The following is a 19,035-nucleotide window of genomic DNA, read 5'->3' as shown; positions in this document are numbered from 1 at the left end:
CCGCTCGGGCCCTCAGCCCGAGCAGAGACTTTGACGCAGGACGTAGTGGCCCAACTAAAGAATGAGGTGTGACGGTTGGGGATTTAGCTCAGCGGTAGAGCGCTTGCCTAGCGAACGCAAGGCCCTGGGTTCGGTCCAGCTCCGGGGAAAAAAAAAAAAAAGAAAAGAATGAGGTGTGACGTATGGCCGCAATGCCTTCTGGGACGCGTAGTCATGTGGGCTCCAGTGGCCACACAGTGTAGCACCGCCCCCGCGCGAGAGGAAGCGTTCCTGCGTGACGTCAGTTCCGGTGCGGCTTGACTTCCTGTGCCGTTTCCTACCTCGTTCTCTCTTTGCTTCCAGACCTCCGCCATCATGGGTCGCATGCACGCTCCCGGGTGAGCCCGCCGGGCCAAGTTGGGTTGCGGGGTTGGGGCGCGGGACCGGGAGAGCAGGATGCGGGCTGCAGATGGTGGGACAGTGGGGCTGCTTGGGGCGCGGGCCACCACCTTACTCCCTATACTTATGTTCTCAGGAAGGGCCTGTCCCAGTCGGCGCTGCCCTACCGCCGTAGCGTGCCCACGGTGAGTAGAGGTTAAGGGTTGGAGGGAGACGTGGGAAGCGATCTGTGCGCAGAGGATGGGGCCCGAGGTGGAAGATTGTCGCCGTGCTTTCTCATCCTAAGGCCGATTTTTGTTCCATCTACAGTGGCTGAAGTTGACGTCTGACGACGTGAAGGAACAAATTTACAAGTTGGCCAAGAAAGGCCTGACTCCTTCCCAGATAGGTGAGTGTTGATGTAATCTTTACCTTCTGCTCTCGTGTGATCTGAAAAAAACAAATGTTTCTAGTCCATGTGGTAAAACGAATTTCCTGCTTCCACAGCTGAGCCCGGACCGTCTGGGATTGAGTCACATCTAACTGAAGTGACTCTAACCTGCTGTGACTTTGTACAAATGAGAAATAACTCGTTTCTATTATCATGGTTCTGGAGCCTAGGATAACTGCTTCTAGGAAGAAATTATCCTCTTTAGGACATAAAGTACGCTAGAAATATGCAAAGACAGCCATTTGAAATAGACTCAGCTGATCTGAAGTAACAAGAGGTTTAGAAGTAATAACATGCAGTTTTAAAAATTGATATAAATAAATGCTCCTTTTAGTTAACACTAAATATAAAGGTAGAAATCATTGGTTCCTGTGGCCAGATGTGTTCTGGCAGGCTCACTGTGATGATGGTGTTCCAACATTCGCGGTTTCCACCAGAAGGACATTCTGTGTTGGGTAGACCTTCCTTGGATGTCTGAGTGAGCAGGAGATTTGGAGAGTTTTGCTGTTGGGGATTTATCACATGCTCAAGGGTGTGTGTGTGTGTGTGTTGCAAGTTACATGTTTCTCTTTTCAGGTGTGATTCTGAGGGACTCACATGGTGTGGCACAGGTCCGTTTTGTGACCGGAAATAAAATCTTGAGAATCCTTAAGTCCAAAGGCCTTGCCCCTGATCTTCCTGAGGATCTCTACCATTTGATCAAGAAAGCAGTTGCTGTCAGAAAGCACCTTGAGAGGAACAGAAAAGTAAGCAAGACAATAAACCTGGTATCATGTAGAGACGCTGTACTGGTCTTCAGAGAGTGGGATGCGTTTAAGTTGAGTCCTTTTGTGTGATTGGGGATACTAACTAGTGGTCAACATGATAGTTTTCCTTGAAATGGGTGGTTTGATTTTTAGCTCCCCTAAACCTATCCAGTTGGTCTCAGATGCTGGGCTCTTTTGTAGATTTGTGACTATGGGTCTTATTCTAGGAGCCCTTAATTTCTTGAGTTTGAGACCACCCTGGTCTAGCAAGTTGCAAGATAACCAAGGCTGTATAATAAGAAACCCTGCCTCCTTTAAAAAAAAAATTGCCTTAAGGACTTACCCTAACCATAGAAGGTATTCATTTTACTTGGTGGTGGTTTTCTTAGATGTCCTCTATTTTTAGGATAAGGATGCTAAATTCCGCCTGATTCTAATTGAGAGCAGAATTCACCGGCTGGCTCGATACTATAAGACTAAGCGGGTGCTCCCACCCAACTGGAAATAGTAAGTATATAGGTTTTTGTTGGCAAATCAGCTAGATAGTAAATAATGGGTGGTGGTAAGCATTTTGCCATTCTGGGTCCACTTGTTAAGTGCCATTTCAGTTCATCTCTGTCATGGTGGGAAAGCTTGCATGGGTAATATATGTATGATCAAATGACAGTGTTTGTCAAAATGTTACCTAGAGGCAAGCTGGTCTTTCAGTTTAAGCTGACCTAATCTACAGAGTAACTTCAGGACAGCCAGGGCTTTGTTTTGGTTGTTTTTTGTTTCTTTAATTTTGTCTTTTTAATGTTTCCTTCTAAAAGAAGAGGGTCCTAGTTGGCAGGCTCTGGTTAAACCATGAATGCACACACACTCCTCCCCTTGGTGTGTTCCATGAGTTGCTCACTATGATGATCATACAAACGTTGACAGTTGGTCCAGATAGCTATTTCCTTGTTTTGGCCAGTTAGACTCGACCTTAGATGTCTGGCTGAGTACTGCCATTCATCCGCATGTTTAAACCTTTGGACTTTTGGGTTCTCCCTCAGTTTGATGCAGTGTGTACAGTTGGTTAGAGAGTTGAGTGGGTCCTGGAGTCCAGTTCTAATCCTAGTTTCTCTTCCATTTTTTTTCCAGTGAGTCATCCACAGCCTCTGCTCTGGTGGCATAAATGCTGTTGCGTACACAAGCAATAAAATCACTTTGAGTAAATTCATGTTTTGTGTTTCTCTGCGCCAGTACTGCATGTGTTGATGGGAAAGTGTTTCGGCAGAAAGGTGGGATCTGCTGGTGGCTTCCCTGGCCACTTAAACTAATGACCAGTTGGTGTAGAGTCTGGTGGGGTGTTGCTATCACCATGTAGGAGAGCTGTAAGACTAGGAAGTGGGGTGTGTTCATTGTGGAGATTTGAGTCCTCTGGTTATATTCAGTGTTTAAGGTGAGCCTGGTGTGCACACTGCTAGCTGTGAGGCCGATTCCATCTTGCGGGGGGGGGGGTCTTAAGGAAAAATGAAGTCTGTACGTTCTAATTTGGGGAATGAATTTATTAAACTTTGGCTGCGTTACAGTCATGCAGGACTTTGAGAGAGTGGAAGATAGAGTTGAGTCCCTGGAGCTGGAGGTCATAAGTTGCCTTGTGCTGGGAACTGCAAGAGCACCCGATGCTCTTGGCTCTCAAGCCATCTCATATATAGGTTCACTGTCGCTGTCCTCAGACACACCAGAAGAGGGCACCGGACCTCTTTACAGGTGGTTGTGAACCACCATGTGGTTGCTGGGATTTGAACTCAGGACCTCTGGAAGAGCAGTCGGTGCTCTTAACCACTGAGCCATCTCTCCAGCCCTAAAAATATTTATAAACTGGTTGGTAGGCCAACAAAATTCAACATGTCCTGTAGTCTGAGTGTAGACAACAGGATGGACTTAAACTCCACTTTCAGGAAAAGTCCTGACCCTTAGAGATTGTGTTTAAGTGAGGTCTCAGGTTGCCAGGACAGTAGCCACACTATAGACTGAAATATTGGTCTCAGGCAGGGCTGATAGGGTTTGGTAGGTTATGGTGCTGGGCAACAAATCTGACAACCTGAATTTGATCCCTGGAAACCAACTGGAAGAAAGAAAAGCTTGCATAAGTGGTCCTTTGAATTTAAAACAGGGTGAAGTACACACAAATGTTTAAAAACATCTTAGTGACAGTGGGATGAGATGTGTATGTAGGTCTAGATACTGTGATCTAGAACTGGCTGTAAGGGTTACTGTTATGTGCAGAACCCTGGGGACAATGCTAGTGTGTGAGATAGCAGGATCTGGAGGGGTAAAAGGTGTGTAACATGTTAGCCCAGGACTTGGGAGGCAGGCTAACTGGGTTCACAGCTAGTCAACCACATAGTGTGACCCTTTCTCAAAAACACTTAGTTCTGCATTCCCAGTACTTATCTGTTTGTTTTACTTACACGTTGACTATTTTTTGAGTCAGGGTCTCACTCTTGAGTTAGCTGGCCTTAAGTTCAGAGATTTGCCTGTGTGCTTTTGGAGTTCTGGCATTAAAGGCATGTGCCTCTCCCAGCTAAGTACATTTTTACTTTAAAAAGCATTTCATGGGGCTGGAGAGATGGCTCAGTGGTTAAGAACCCCGACTGCTCTTCCAGAGGTCCTGAGTTCAATTCCCAGCAACCATATGGTGGCTCACAACCATCTGTAAAGAGATCCGATGCCCTCTTCTGGTGTGTCTGAAGACAGCTACAGTGCACTTACACATAATGAATAAATTTTTAAAAAAAAGCATATTCTTGGTAACATCTCAGACACATGGGAACACATGTACATAATTTGTCTAAATCTGTTCCTATGAATCTAAAATTACTGTTTTCTTCAGTTGTCTTCCTTTTGAAGAAAAGTGACCTGTATCTCTTATGAGCCTTAGACAAAGCTTAGATCTGGTTTTTTAGCTCCACATTCATGAAGAAAACCATTTCCAAGGTTTATATCTCTGGCTTGTGCTTTATGGAACTATTCAGATGAAGGGATTCACTGGCTTGTATGTTTGTAAACTTTTTGTTTTGCCACAAATATACATACTCTTGAGCACAGGCATATGCATACCAAAGTGTTTATGGTAGACAGCTAGCTTTAGGGAATCCTTACCTTCTGACTTGGTTTTGAGACAATCTCTTAATTTTTTTTTCTAAGATTTATTTAATGTATGTGAGTGCTCTGTTATCGTGCACACCAGAAGAGGGCATCAGATCCCATTACAGATGGTTGTGAGCCACCATGTGGTTGCTGGGAATTGAATGCAGGTCCTATGGAAGAGCAGCCAGTGCTCTTAAACCACTGCTTTCTCCTAATTCTTGCCCTGCATGAGTACTCATGCTAGCTGGCCTTGGAAGTAGGGATTGTGCTTTCCCTGCTTTCCATCCCAACATAGGACTGCTGGTCTCTCTAACATTTGTAGTCATAAACCAGGAGGCAGAGGTAGCCTGATCAATGCGTTCCAGGTCAGCCAAGGCTACATAACAAGCAAGTTACAAAAAAGTAAGTCAGGGGCTGGAGAGATGGCTCAGTGGTTAAGAGCTCCGACTGCTCTTCCAGAGGTCCTGAGTTCAATTCCCAGCAACCACATGGTGGCTCACAACCATCTGTAATGAGATCTGATGCCCTCTTCTGGTGTGTCTGAAGACAGCTACAGTGTACGTATATATAATAAATAAATCTTTAAAAAAAAAAAAAACAAGTTACAAAAAAGTAAGTCAGGGGCTGGAGAGATGGCTCAGTGGTTAAGAGCTCCGACTGCTCTTCCAGAGGTCCTGAGTTCAATTCCCAGCAACCACATGGTGGCTCACAACCATCTGTAATGGGATCTGAAACCTTCTTCTGGTGTGTCTGAAGACAGCTACGGTGTACTCAATCTTTAAAAAAAAAAAAGTCAAAGAGCCAGATGATGTCTCTGAAGTTGATCATTTGCAGGAGTTTAGTTCCTAGCAGTCCTGTCAGGCAGCTCACAACTACCTGCCTGCAGTTCAAGGGGATTGGCTACCCTCTCTGGGCACACACTTACACAAACACTTTTTTTTTTCAAAGATTTATTTATTCATTTATTATATATATATTAGTACACTGTAGCTATCTTCAGATACACCAGAAGAGGGCATCGAATCTCTTTACAAATGGTTGTGAGCTACCATGTGGTTGCTGGGAATTGAACTCAGGACCTCTGGAAGAGCAGCTGGGTGCTCTTAACCGCTGAGCCATCTCTCCAGCCCACAAACACATTTTTTTTAATCTTTAAAAAACTGCCAGGGCTGGGGAGATGACTTGGTGGTTAAGAGCACTGACTGCTCTTCCAGATGTCCTGAGTTCAATTCCCAGCAACCACATGGTGGCTCACAATCATCTATAATGGGATCTGATGCCCTCTTCTGGTGTGTCTGAAGAGAGCGTCAGTGGACTCATAAAAATACATAAATCTTTTTAAAAAAGATTTCAGGATGGAGCTGATGAGACTGCTTGATGGATGGATGCACTGTCCATCAAGTCTGGATACCGTATGCCGAAAGGTGAGAACCGACTCCTGTGAGTTCTGGTTTTGCCCTAAAAGTGTCAAAAATAGATAAAAGTTAAAAAAACTAACCTGTGATCTCCCAGTTAGTAACTCAGTGCTTTCATTAGACTCCAAGTGCTTAACCACTGCACAGGACAAGACAGGGTCTCTCTATGTAGCACTGGCTGGGGTGGAAATGATTAAGACCAGGAAACTGGCCTTTTCCGGCTCTCTTGATTGACAGGAACTGAAAAGTCTAGGTTGGAAATCAGTTTCTGTAGAAACATCTTAGTGCTAACGTCCCTGACTTAGCATCGAGAAGAGATTGGTGTTGCCGAGAAGCCGGCTGACTCTAGCCTCTAACCTGCTCAGGTCGGCCTCCTCTGCTTTTCGGATTCGTTGCTCTGCGTGAGCTGCGGTGATACCCAGCTTCGAGTTTTCATTTGGTCTGCAGGGTGCTCCAGCCCGTTTCAGCCCACAGCTGAACCGCTGCTCTGAGAAACTCTGAAATTACTACTTTGATAGCTTCAGCCAGCCCCCATTTTCAATTCTCAGAGTTTATTTGCACATTAGACTTTCTGGTCCACTAGTTTTCTTACCTTTTTCCCTTGAAAGTTTCAATGTTATCTTTTAATCTTGATAATTTTCTGTTTTACTTCCCTAAGTGCTGAGCTCAGGGGTATGCTGTCAACCGGATTAACAGCGTTTACCTCTTTCTGAAGTATGGAAACACCACAGTGCTTGGCTTTGCATCACTGGTGGGATGATGGAGCTTGGCAACAGCAGCCGGCCCATGGTATGTCCCTCCACAGACAGCAGGTGTGGCAGCTGAGGAGCAGAGAGAACAGTAACTAATGTGAAGTGGGAAGCGGGGAAGTGCATTGTGAGATTGATGACGGTTTTTGTGAACATGATTTTTCTCACAAGTCTAATTTTTAATAAAGTTGATGTTTAACTGGCTTGCAGGGTTTCTGACTTCTTTTTTCAAGTCGACAGTGACTTTGTGTGTAGCCCTGGCTATCCTGAAACTCCCTCTGTAGCCTTGAACTAAAAGATCCACCTACCTCTGCCTTCCAGATGCTGAATTAAAGGCGGGTGCCACCACCGCCTGTTGGGTTTCCAATTTTTTTTAAAATGCAAATCATCAATTACACAGCCTCCAATATTTCCATTCCCTTTCTGTATTATGTGTTTATGTGAGCACACTGTCACTGTCTTCAACACAGCAGAAGAGGGCATCGGATCCCATTCCAGACGGTTGTGAGCCACCATGTGCTTGCCAAGAATTGAACTCAGGACCTCTGGAAAAGCACATGCCTTCAGTCTCAGCATTCAGGAGGCAGAGGCAGGCAGAGCTCGGGCCAGCCTGGTCTACAGAGTGAGCTCCAGGACAGCATGGGCTGTTAATGCAGAGGTAACCCTGTCTTGCCCGCACCCCCCACAGAAGAGAAATTTGTACCCATTTTAATTTGGAACTGTGTAGTGTTTTTGTAATCGTGTGCATGTATCTGCACGCCAGGGTGAATGTGGGAGGCCTGAAGACAGCCTGCAGCAGTTGATTCTTCCACCATGTGAGTCGCAGGAGTCGAACTCAGTTGTTAGGCTTGGTGGCACGTGCCTTTACCTGCTAAGCATCCTCTCAGCCCGTCCCTGTTTTTTAAAAAATGATGTATTTATCTTCGTTCTGTGTATATGGGTATTTTGTTTGTGTGAATGTCTGTGCACCACAAGTGTGCAGTTCCCGTAAGTTACTGACGGTTGTGATCCTCAGTCTGAGTGGTGGAATTAAATCCCAATCCTCTGAGCCACCTCTACCCCCATTGAAAAGACAATAAAGTTGCCAGGTGTGGTGGTGCGCGCCTGGATCCCCGCCTTCCGGACACAGGCAAGAACAGGACAAAGTTGGAGGCTGCTGGTCTACAAAGCAAGTTCTGGGACAGCAAGGGCTACATGATGGACCCTACCTCAAAAAGCCAAAAACAGATGAGGGTGAGGAATCTGAGGCTCAGGACAGTAATTAACTTTGAGACTCAAACTCAAGTCACAGAGATGTCTAGAGTTCTGTCCTGACAGCTTTATTGTTATGGTACTTGTTTTTATAAAGTCTATCTGGTGCACGCCTTTACCTCAGCACTGACCAGGCAGAGGCAAGTGGTTCCTCTGAGTTGGCCAGCCTGACCTACGCAGTTCCAGACCATGAAAGCCTGTCTCAAAACAAGAATTATAAGTACTATGTTTTTCTAGACAAATCAACGTAAGGATTAAGTTTAGTAAAGCCCTAATGTATGGAAATACCTATTCATTCAAAGAAACAAAACTTAAAATTCCTCAAATCAACCCAGCTACTTTGGGCACAGGATTAGAAGTTCTAAGCCAGCCTGGGCAACAAAGCAAGAGCCCATCTTAAAACAACAACAACAACAACGAACAGACAAACAAAAAACCAAGCAAACAAAAAGGAAAAAGTTAAGTGACTTTAACTGCCGCCCTACCCACTTGGCTGTTTTCTGAGACAGGGTCTCTGTATTCCAGCCTGGCCTTGAACTGACTATGTAGCAGAGACTAAAGAGCCCCAGATCCACTTGCCTCCATCTTCCAAGCACTGGGGATGCAGGCGAGTGCCTCACCCTGCTAGGTCCTTTGGTCTGGAGAGGCAGAATACTGGGGATGGGATCCAGGGCCTGTGCACAGTGTAACCATGTTCTATCCATGTTCTACAGCAGGGGACCTCTGTCCCCACTATTCTACCCTGTCAGTCTGTCCAATGGTGTTACAAATAAATACAAATTAGAGCTTGCTTTAGTTGGAAATGGGGTTTTCTCAGCCCCATGCTGATGCTGTCTCTGCCATTGCAACCTTGCCTCAGTCACATTGCTTCTTACAGCATTCTGTGTTGCTATGGCTACAAACCAACTGAAGTGTTTAGCTGAATTCCCAGGTCAGGATAATGGTCCCTCCCTGGGGCACAGCCATCGGGGGAGTTCGGGCTCTGCCTGATACTGCAGTTATAAGCAGGGTGGCAGGTACAGGGGCTTTGGTACAGTTGTCTCCATAGTTTTTAATTTTCAATGATCCCTTTAAATCTCAGTGGGGTCCAGAATTATGAAACCAGCCCATTCATTCAGCAAGTATTTCTAAGCCTGTCACTTGGGTGACATGCTTCAGTGAGCAGCATTTTAGGACCTAACTATGGCTAATTGTATACATTGCACGTATTGGTTGCCTGCTATAAACAAAGCTCTGATCTGGTGCTAATAAGATGATTATAAGTGGGGCTGGAGGGATGGCTCAGCGGCGAAGAGCACTGACTGCTCTTCCAGAGGTCCTGAGTTCAAATCCCAGCAACCTCTGGAATGGGATCTGATGCCCTCTTCTGGTATGTCTGAAGACAGCACAGTGACATACATTTAAAAAACAAAACAAAACAAAACAAAAAACCAAAAAGAAGAAAAGAAGGTCCACAGACTACCAGACATGGTGGCACACACCTGTAATCCCTACACCCGAGAGGGACAGGCAGGAGGATCAGAGTTTGAGGTCATTCTTGGTTGTTTAGCTAACTGTAGGCTACTTTGGTTAAGGAAACACTGTCTCAAAGACTCAACACTGTTGGGACTGTGTGTTAACTTCCTGTTGGCGAATGAACTGCAGAAGAAAGGTGAAGATCTATGTTAAGGAAAACCCACAGAGTTTTAGAAGCTTTCAGGAGACCACCATTAGATCCTGAAGGACGCTGTGGAGCAAAGACCCACCTATGCAGAGGGAACAGCAAGCACAGGGTATAGGGAAAGGAGAAGCCAGTGGCCACTTTAGTTTGGCTAGTGAACCTTACAGGAAGAGAAAGTAAAAAGGGGTAAACTGCCCAAGGGGCCAGACAGCCGCTGGCAGCACTGACTGGGGGCTTTCTGCAGCAGGCCAGAATCCTTGGCTGTTCTAAGCACCAGCAGGGCAAGGGAGTGCCAGGTTGTTTTGTGCAGCCTGAGTGAGCACAGTCGCTGGCACAAAGAGACAGGGAAGTATAGACCCCAGCAGCCCCCTGTGCCGGGTCCGTCCTCTCAGAGACCTGTTTGGAACTTCTCAGGACAGGAAGATCAGGACCTACAAGGACTTGGTTTCTCTGCTGGGAAGTATCTCCTCGCTAACAGGCCTACTGTGAACCCCTTCACAGGACACTGGTGAGTGAGAGCTGGAGGCGCACCATGCAACAGCAAACCTGTCTTCCAGGGGCTGTTTGTGCCCTGGTCCTGGCCGCAGTGCGCCTGAGATGCACAGAGGCTGCTGTGCTGCTTACCTCTTCTGTATCAGACAGTGATGTACACCGGAGTCCTGGTGCCCACATAGGGATTCTGTGGACCTGGGATGCCACGTCTGATTGGGCAAAGTAGGACACAGAGTGCTAAGGCTACAGCTGCGAGATGATCTGCCCCAGCCCGGGTCCCCCTGGGCCACCATCTCTTGAGGAATGGCATTTTCTATTGTTCTGGGACTCTCTCCAAAAGGCGTATCAGCATTGCCCGATGTGGCGATTTGAATGAAAATGTCTTACATGGACTCAGGGCCCACGTTGGTATTGGTGTCTGAGAAGGTTTAGGAGCTGCAGCCTCCCTGAAGGAAGTACGTGTGACACTGGGGGCAGACTCTGAGAGTTTACAGCTCCATCCCAGCCTCTTCCTTGCAGATGCGATGGTGGCTTCTAACCCCCTGCCTCCCTGACACAATGAACTCAGCCCTCTGCAACCATAAGCCCAAATAAATTCTTCTTTTTGTAAGTTGCTTTGATCACGGCATTTTATCATAGCAACAGGAAAGTAACTAATACACCTTTCACACACACACACACACACACACACACACACACCACCTCTTATCTCTCACTTGCTGGCTTCAGGGTCTGAATTCCAGTCAGTGGAGAGGCACATAAATGTTTTAGAGGGATTGGCACCTGTTTGAGGGTTAACCGGACCAATAATAGTTCACAGACACAGTGGTGTTTTACTGTAAGTCATAAAGCCTGGGCTAACCAAAGGACTGCTGTTTATAACAACCTCCTCAGAGGCACTCCCCAGCCTCAGTTTAGGAACTCACAGATGACAATATTGTCTGTTAAATCCCATTCCACTAGTGCCTTACAAGGAGCCTGCACTGTGGAGATTACTAAACTTCCGTCTGCCTCCATTTTCTTTTCTTCCTTTCTTGTCTTTTAAGTGAGGCTCTCTTGTAGCCTCTGAGTCATGATACAACTAAAGATAATTTCAAAGTTTTAATTCTCCTGCCTCTACTTCCCTATGCTGGATTACAAACCCTCAAAGAGGGGCAACCTGGCAGGCAGCAGGCTTTGAGCTACTTGGGAGCCCAGCAGAGGGCAGCAGGGGCCTGGCCCAAGCCTCCCTCGAGTCTCTCCAGTGACTCTGGACGTCTTCTGGAGGAGAAATTAGGTTCCTTACTGAAGAAGCAAAGAAGAAAGTGCCTTGTGGCCTGCATAAAGCTGGAGAGACAAGGATTCACGCGTGGAAATGTGTGGGGATGGAGACAGAGTAGCAGGCCAGTTCTGTGTATGCAGCTATGAGTGCCTGACACCTGCCATACTTAGTGAAATTCAGGAATGGGGGTGCTGCTGAAGGAAGGGAGTGAGGGCAGGAGATGCATGGAGGTGCTTGAGTGGAGGACAGAAGAGAAAGACAGTTTTACTGACTGAACACCTACTAAGGCCACGTGGTAATAAGGTATTTCGATGCATATTTTTGTTATCTTTAGGGCTTTTTATATTATTTATTATATATAAGTACACTGTAGCTGTCTTCAGACACAACAGAAGAGGGCATCAGATCCCCATTACAGATGGTTGTAAGTCACCATGTGGTTGCTGGGAATTGAACTCAGGACATCTGGAAGAGCAGTCAGCATTCTTAACCGCTGAGCCATCTATTTCTCCAGCCCCTGATTATTTTTATCTTGAGTGTACGCATGTTTTAACTATATGTGTGTGTACCATATGCACGTCTGGTGCCTGCAGAAACCAGAAGAGGGCTTCAGATCCCCTGGGACTATACCTACCAATGGTTATGAACTGCCACGTAGCTATTTGGAGTCTAACTCTGGATCATTTGGAAGAGCAGCTGGTGTTCTCAACTGTTAAACCATTTCTTCAGCTGCACATTTAAATATTAAAGAAATTAAATTTCCTTTTAAAGTTTCAGGGCTCAGTTGGTAGCGTTGGAATTCGGTCCCCTGCGCCACATAAAACCAGGTGAGGTGAGGTGGTAAACAGCTGTAGTTCCAGTGGAAGCAAAAGGGTCAGGAATTGTCTTCTTCATTCAAAAATCATCATTCCAGTTTATCCTCAGCTACACCCTGAGTTCCAGGCCAGCCTGGGCTGAGCCAAATGAGAAAAAAAAAAAAGATTCATCCATTTTTTTTCTTTTTATTTTGAGACAGGGCCTCACTATGTATCTCTTGCTGGTCTATAACTCTTCGTAGACTAGGCTGGCCTAGAATTCATAGACATCTGCCTACTTATGCTTCCTGAGTGCTAGAATTAAAGGCTGCCATGCCTGGTTCTTGCATATTCATAGAAGCAATGCATATGCATGTACCTTTCGGGGGCATCTGATGCCTGTTGTGTCTCCAGTCTTTACAGCATTGTCCAAACTGTGATCTGTGACCACCTTCAACCCTCACCTTTATTATTAAAAAGGCAGAATCTCAGCTCTCACACTGGTCCCCAAAAGCAGAAAAGGGGAATCTGCATTCTAACTAAGTGTTCCAGGAACTCTGATGCCCATTAAAAGTATGAGACATTGGTGTCGTGTGTTAGTTATTGTCTTGTTGCTTGGTCTCCAGCCCGGGGAAGTCCTGAACTTATTCCATAGCTCAGACTGATTTTGTCCCTCAGCCTCCCGAGTGCTGGGATTGCAGGCATTAGCCCCCATGCACATACTGTAAGTTTATTATATATTCTATACTTTTTGTCATACATATCCACAGTGCAGGGTCTCTCTCTGGATAGCATCAAATTTGAGGTCTCCCAAGTGCATGCTGGGATTATGGGATTATGGGTATATGCTTCCATTCCTGGAGGTAGGGTGTCACTGCAGTCTGGGTTGGCCTGGCTTGCTATATAAACGAGGCTTGGCACAGACCTGTTTGCCCCTGCCTCCTGAATGTTTCACACCATGCTCATTCTTTTAAAATATGTATTATTGTATGTGCTGAGTGTTTGCCTGCATATGTGTACCATGTGTATACCTGGTGCCCGTGGAGGCCAAAAGAGGATGTTAGATCTTAGATCTTCAGAACTGGGATTATAGACAGTTATGAACTGCCATGGATGCTAGGAACTGAACTCAGGTCCACTACAAGGGCCAGTGCTCTTAACTGCACAGCATCTCCAGCCAGGCTTTTAAATAAGACGTTTATTTTATTTGTGTGGGTGTATGAATGTGACTGTTTGTGTGTGTTTGTGGTACTTACAGAGAACAGAAACGGGCATAGGACCCCTTGGAGCTAGAATTCAAGGCAGTTGGAAGTTGCCCCATGTGGGTGCTGGGAACAAAACTCAGTGCTGCAGGAAGAATAGCAAGCACTCTTAACCGTGAGTCATCTCTCCAGCCCCTTGCTCCTTTTTTTTTTTTTAAGATTTATTTATTTATAAGTACATTGTAGCTGTCCTAAGACACACTGAAGAGGGCATCAGATCTCCTTGCAGATGGTTGTGAGCCACCATGTGTTTGCTGGGAATTGAACTCAGGACCTCTGGAAGAGCAGTCAGTGCTCTTAACCGCTGAGTCATCTCTCCAGACCCCCTTGCTCCTTTTAAAAAAATCATTATTTCAGCTGAATGCCTCTGGGGAGCCCAGATTTCTCAGAGGCCCAGGCTGTATCTGAGTCCTCAGTGGTCCTGAGACTGTCTCTAGCTACTGCTTCTCCTCCAAGTTGAACAGTGGAGTTTTAGATGCAAACTCCTTCCCTTCTTCCTGCCCCATCCTCTTCCTCTCCTCCTCCTTTTCCTACATGTCACCCTCCCTCCCTCCCTCCCTCCCTCCCTCCCTCCCTCCCTCCCTCCCTCCCTCCTTCCCAACCTACTCCTTTCCTACCCATGTCTACTCTGTGCTGGGGATTGAATCCAGGCAAGTGCTCTAATCCTGAGCTCCCCAGCTCAAGATCAAAACCTCTAAAATATGTCCAGGCTCACAGGTGGAAAGAAAAGACCACACACACACACACACACACACACACACACACACACACACACATAGATGAGGCCATCCTTCCTTAGCAAAGTGTGTTAGCACCAGAGGCTCATGAACACATCATTCAATCCTTTCTCTAACTCTTTTCTTTCTTTGTACTAGGGATGGAGCTCAGAGCATCAGGCATCCCTGGCAAGGGCTCTGCCACTGAGCCTTAAGCACCTCTCTGTGAAATGCTATTGCTCCCATTACATAAATGTAGGTGCATGTCTAATAATTAGTGGGAGAGAGACAGAGTATTTGTGGCTGTGGTGGATCGAATGAGATGCCTTCCATAGTCATGTGAATACTTAATCCCCAGTTGGTGGTCCAGTTTGGGCTGGAGAAAGTATGTCCCAGGAGCAGGCTTTGAGGTTTCAAAAGCCTTGTGTAATTTCCAGTTTGCTCTCTTTGTTTCCTGATTGAGGTTTAAAATGTGAGCTCTCAGCTGCGCCAGTTACCCTGCTGCCCACTGCCTGCTGTTGTGCTTTCTTGCTGGGATGGTGATAGGCTCATCCTCCTGGAGCCAGAGCCCAAAAATCAAGCCTTCCTTTATTAAAATAGTTGGGATGTTTTATCCAGCAGTGACAAAGTAACTAATACATTGTCTGACACTGTTTTAAAAAACATTTTTAGTAAAAAGATTTATTCTCCATGCATGAATGTTTTGCCCACATCATTGTATGTGCAGCACGTATGTGCCTGGTGGCTGCAGAGGTGAGAAGAGGGGTCAGGTCCCCTGAAACTGCTTTGCTGACTGCTGTGACCTACCATGTAGTTTACGGAATGGGAACGTAAGGTGTCTACAAAAGCAGCCAGCGCTTTTTTTTTTCTTTTTTTTTTTTTTTTTTTCTGAGCTGGGGATCGAACCCAGGGCCTTGCGCTTGCTAGGCAAGCACTCTACCACTGAGCTAAATCCCCAACCCGCAGCCAGCGCTTTTAACCGTTGAGCTACGTCTCCAGCCCACCACATGGCTCTGCGTCTTATGACCACACTAGATTGTAGACAAACAGAAAATATCCAGCAAAATACCACAGCAGGGTTTGTTTTAGGAGCAGTCAGTCATGGAGGCTTGGGGGTGGGGGTGCAGGAGAGATTGCTCAGCAGTTAGGCAATTGGGAAAACGTATTGCTCTTCCAAAGACCCGAGTTTGGTTCCCGGCATCCATATTAGGTGACTCAAAACTTCAGCTCTAGAGGATCCAACAGTCTCCAAGAGGAAACCACCCTTATACTTGTGTAATTAAAAATAAAGACAGTTGAGGGCAGTGACGAGTACTTGCTCTCCTCCAGAAGAGCCAGAGTCGGCTCCATCACCCACATTAGGTGGGGTAAGCTCATCTCCATGGAATCTGACACCCCTTTCTGGCCTATACAGGCATGCACACACACACACACACACACACACACACACACACACACACACACACACACACACTTACACGTACATTTTCAAAAGCATCAAAAGGGAACATTCCAACATTGCCTGTTGGCATCCATTCTAAGACAGACTGCAGACCCGGTGGCACTATCTTCATCTTTGAGGAAGTCATTATATGATTTTTGTACAGGATGAATTAAAATCACCCAACGATTTCTATAGACAGAGTCCTTTTAGGTAGCCCAGGCTACCTTAAACTTGTGATCCTCCTGTCTGAATCTCCATAGCTCTAGGCAGAGAGGCAGCACCTCCACACTTGGCTCCAAGTACACCCTTCCTCAGCTCTGTCTCCATTGTCTAACGAGGCAGGCCTAGGACTTTCTAGGGTGTTCCATTGCTTTCCACAGGAGACCAGTTGCAAAGCAGGAACCTCTTTATATGAAAAGGCATTAGGGACTTTTGTTTTGTCTAATGTAATGTGTTTCCAAAGCAGTAACTGGGCTTGTAGACTGTGCCTTGGGGATGTTTGCAGATGCTCTGGGTATGGGGCTAGGGTGTGTCCCAGTGCTCTGGAATCTGTAGTCACTGAAGCATGCTGCCCTAGCTCCCAGCTCAGAGGATCAGGGCCAGTCCACTCTCTTGAACAATGGGTTAGGCTGTTAAACGTGGTTTTGTAGTTCCCTGTGAATCTGTAAAGCTGACTGAATGATGGGCAGAGTAACCATAGTGTGCCAGTCTGTTAAGAGTGTTCAGTGCTCTTATCTTTCCTCTTGACCAAAAAAAAAAAAGTCTAGAGGACATTAGAAAGCTCTGGGGACGCTGTGAGTGTGGGGTGTCTGTGTACTGCAGAGTAGGGGAGGAAGGGGAACCTCTTTGGTCAAGAATAGGGCACCAAAGAAGCAAGGTGGGTAAGGAGGATGTCTCTGAGAGATGCTCCCTGGAGGTAGAACACAAGTGGGAAAGGACAGGGCCTGGTGACAGGGGCGTCTGACAACAATGGGTACTCTAGGAAACTTTGTTTTGAAGAGGGAAACCAGCCAGGTGGAGGAAGTCTTCAATCCCAGCACTCCAGAGGCAGAGGCAGGAGGAGGTCTGTGAGTTAGAGGCCATCCAAGACTATATAGCCCTGTGTCAGTCAAACAGATTAGAGGGTAGTAATCTCGTAACAGTTAGTGACTGTTCTCTGTTTGGGGCTGCCTGTAGAACATTTGTGTTCGCTGCCTCAATGAGCTTCTAGCTGCTAGAAGTAGGTAGTTATAGAGCTACCATGAAAAAGGGCATAGTTTTTAAAAAGTCTGATTTTAATCTTTGAGGCTTATACTGACCCTATGGGAGGATGCCCTTGTTCACAGGAAGTGTGTCGTTTTGTTTCGTTTTGCAGTGCTGGGGATTGAAGCCAGACCCTAACACATGCTGGTCAAGCACCCTACCTGAAGTCATCCCAGCCATGGACACATCTGAAAGTGGGATGGGATGGGTGGGGTGGTCCCAGGTCATCCTGTCAGCAAGGTATGTGTCAAAAGATTTGAGGAAAAGTGAACTTTTCTTTGTACTTTACTGTAATTGAAAGAGAGATAAAGAGAGAAAATATATCAAGAGACAGTGTATATGTGGTATGTGGTGTGTGTGTGTGTGTGTGTGTGTGTGTGTGTGTGTGTGTGTGCTTGTGCGTATGAATGTGCACACACACACACACACACACACACACGGGGACACAGAGTCAGTTTTTGGCTGAACCAGATTTTAGTTTTTGGCTGAACCTGGAAGGAGAATGGATGCAGAGAGGGCAGAATAGCTGAGAACGGAGAGCCTGCAAGAAGACATGAGGACACATAATCTTCATTTTGGCTAATTAATTTTTGAGGATAGAGGTCACTATGTAATTTTGCCAGACCTCAAACTCCTTGGCTTGAACAATTTCCTGCCTCAGCCTACCACACAGTCAGAATTAAGTACAAATTATCCCCCCACACCTTCCCCTCTCCCTCTTGTAGTTTTTCTCTTTCTAGTTCCTTGGAGAACCCTGACTAAGATGCTCATTTTCTTATTCTTTCTTCCCTTACGTGTCTCTGATTATTGAACTAACACTGCACAGTTTCTTAAGAAAGGGTGGGGGAGGGTTTGGGGATTTAGCTCAGCGGTAGAGCGCTTGCCTAGCGAGCACAAGGCCCTGGGTTCGGTCCCCATCTCTGAAAAAAAAAGAAAGGGTAGGGGGTTTTGTTGTTGGTTTTTGTTGTTTTTGCTGTTGCTGTTTTTTTGTTTTTTTGTTTTTTAAGGATCTCTTTGCGTAGCTTTAACTGTCTTGGCACTTGCTCTGTAGATCAGCCTGGTCTGGAACTCAGAGATCTGCCTACCTTTGCCTCTTAGTGCTGGTATCAAAGGCCTGTGCCACCACCAGCTGGCTAGGAAAGATAGGGGTTTTTTTTGTGTTTTTTTTTTTTGTGTGTTTTTTTTGTTATTGTTGTTTTTAAGTTTTCTAGATAGGATCTCATATACCTCTGCCTGGTCTTGAACTCACTTGTAGCCAAGGAAGATCTTGAACTTTTGATCTTTCTACCTCCACCTCCTGAGTACTGGGATTACGGGTGTGTGTTACCTACCATGCTGAGTTTTATGTGGTACTGGGGATCGAAATCAAGGCTTCACGCAGGCTACGCAAGCCCTCTCCCACTGAGTCACGGGAAAGGAAGCAGTTGAAAAGAAAGCAGCAATGAAATATAGATGATCACATAAGAGGAATGAAGAGTACACATGGGGTGAAGGCTGAGGAGACCTTCACTAACCTGGTGGGGCTCATTCACTACAGGGGGACCCTTGAAGTCTTCCTCTAGGGGGGCTTCAGAGCAGTTGGGAAAGTCCACTTAAGGAGTGCCCGGCAGGGACAGCCCATGTCTGGTGTTCTATCTTCAGGCTTCTGGAGCCTTGGTATCCTCCTGCCCTCATATGGAAAAGACTCATTTCCGAGTCCTTATTCCAACAGTGAGAGCTTCAAACCGTGGGAACCAGGATGTGTGGGCCAAAACGGATTTTGTAGTCAGCTACCATGCTGACTCACCCATAGTTTGGCGAGGAGAGAAATATGTAGAATCACAAGGCTGGCTGACTCCTAAGCCACCAGCCATGATGTCCCTAGATAGGGGACATACCTTTCACATGAGGAATTGCTGCTCGCCTGGAAATGCTTGGACACATAGTTGGTTGTCAGCGTTACCTTTCCTTTCTTCCTTTCTTTTTTTTTTTTAAGATTTATTTATTTATTTCATGTATGTGAGTACACTGTAGCTGTCTTTAGATACACCAGAAGACGGCATTGGATTCCATGACAGATGGTTGTGAGTCACTAT

General features: G+C 46.1%; 1 protein-coding gene and 1 non-coding gene across 2 annotated transcripts; both read left to right on the top strand.

Annotated features, from left to right (window-relative positions):
• The first annotated feature begins 323 nt into the window (after nt 1-323).
• Nucleotides 324-2,754, top strand: Rps13 (ribosomal protein S13). The gene is made up of 6 exons (NM_130432.2): nt 324-377; nt 515-563; nt 688-766; nt 1,385-1,554; nt 1,961-2,061; nt 2,680-2,754. Exons 1-6 carry the CDS (start codon nt 355-357, stop codon nt 2,711-2,713), a joined length of 456 nt encoding a protein of 151 aa, NP_569116.1. The 5' UTR covers nt 324-354; the 3' UTR covers nt 2,714-2,754.
• On the top strand, nt 1,204-1,290 carry LOC134478796 (small nucleolar RNA SNORD14). The gene has a single exon (XR_005499913.1). It is a non-coding gene; the product is annotated as a small nucleolar RNA SNORD14 (small nucleolar RNA).
• Nucleotides 2,755-19,035: the final 16,281 nt, after the last annotated feature.

Source organism: Rattus norvegicus, chromosome 1, assembly GCF_036323735.1.
Source record: "Rattus norvegicus strain BN/NHsdMcwi chromosome 1, GRCr8, whole genome shotgun sequence".
In the NCBI taxonomy this organism is placed as follows: Eukaryota; Metazoa; Chordata; class Mammalia; order Rodentia; family Muridae; genus Rattus; species Rattus norvegicus.
This window is presented reverse-complemented; position numbering and strand designations above follow the sequence as displayed.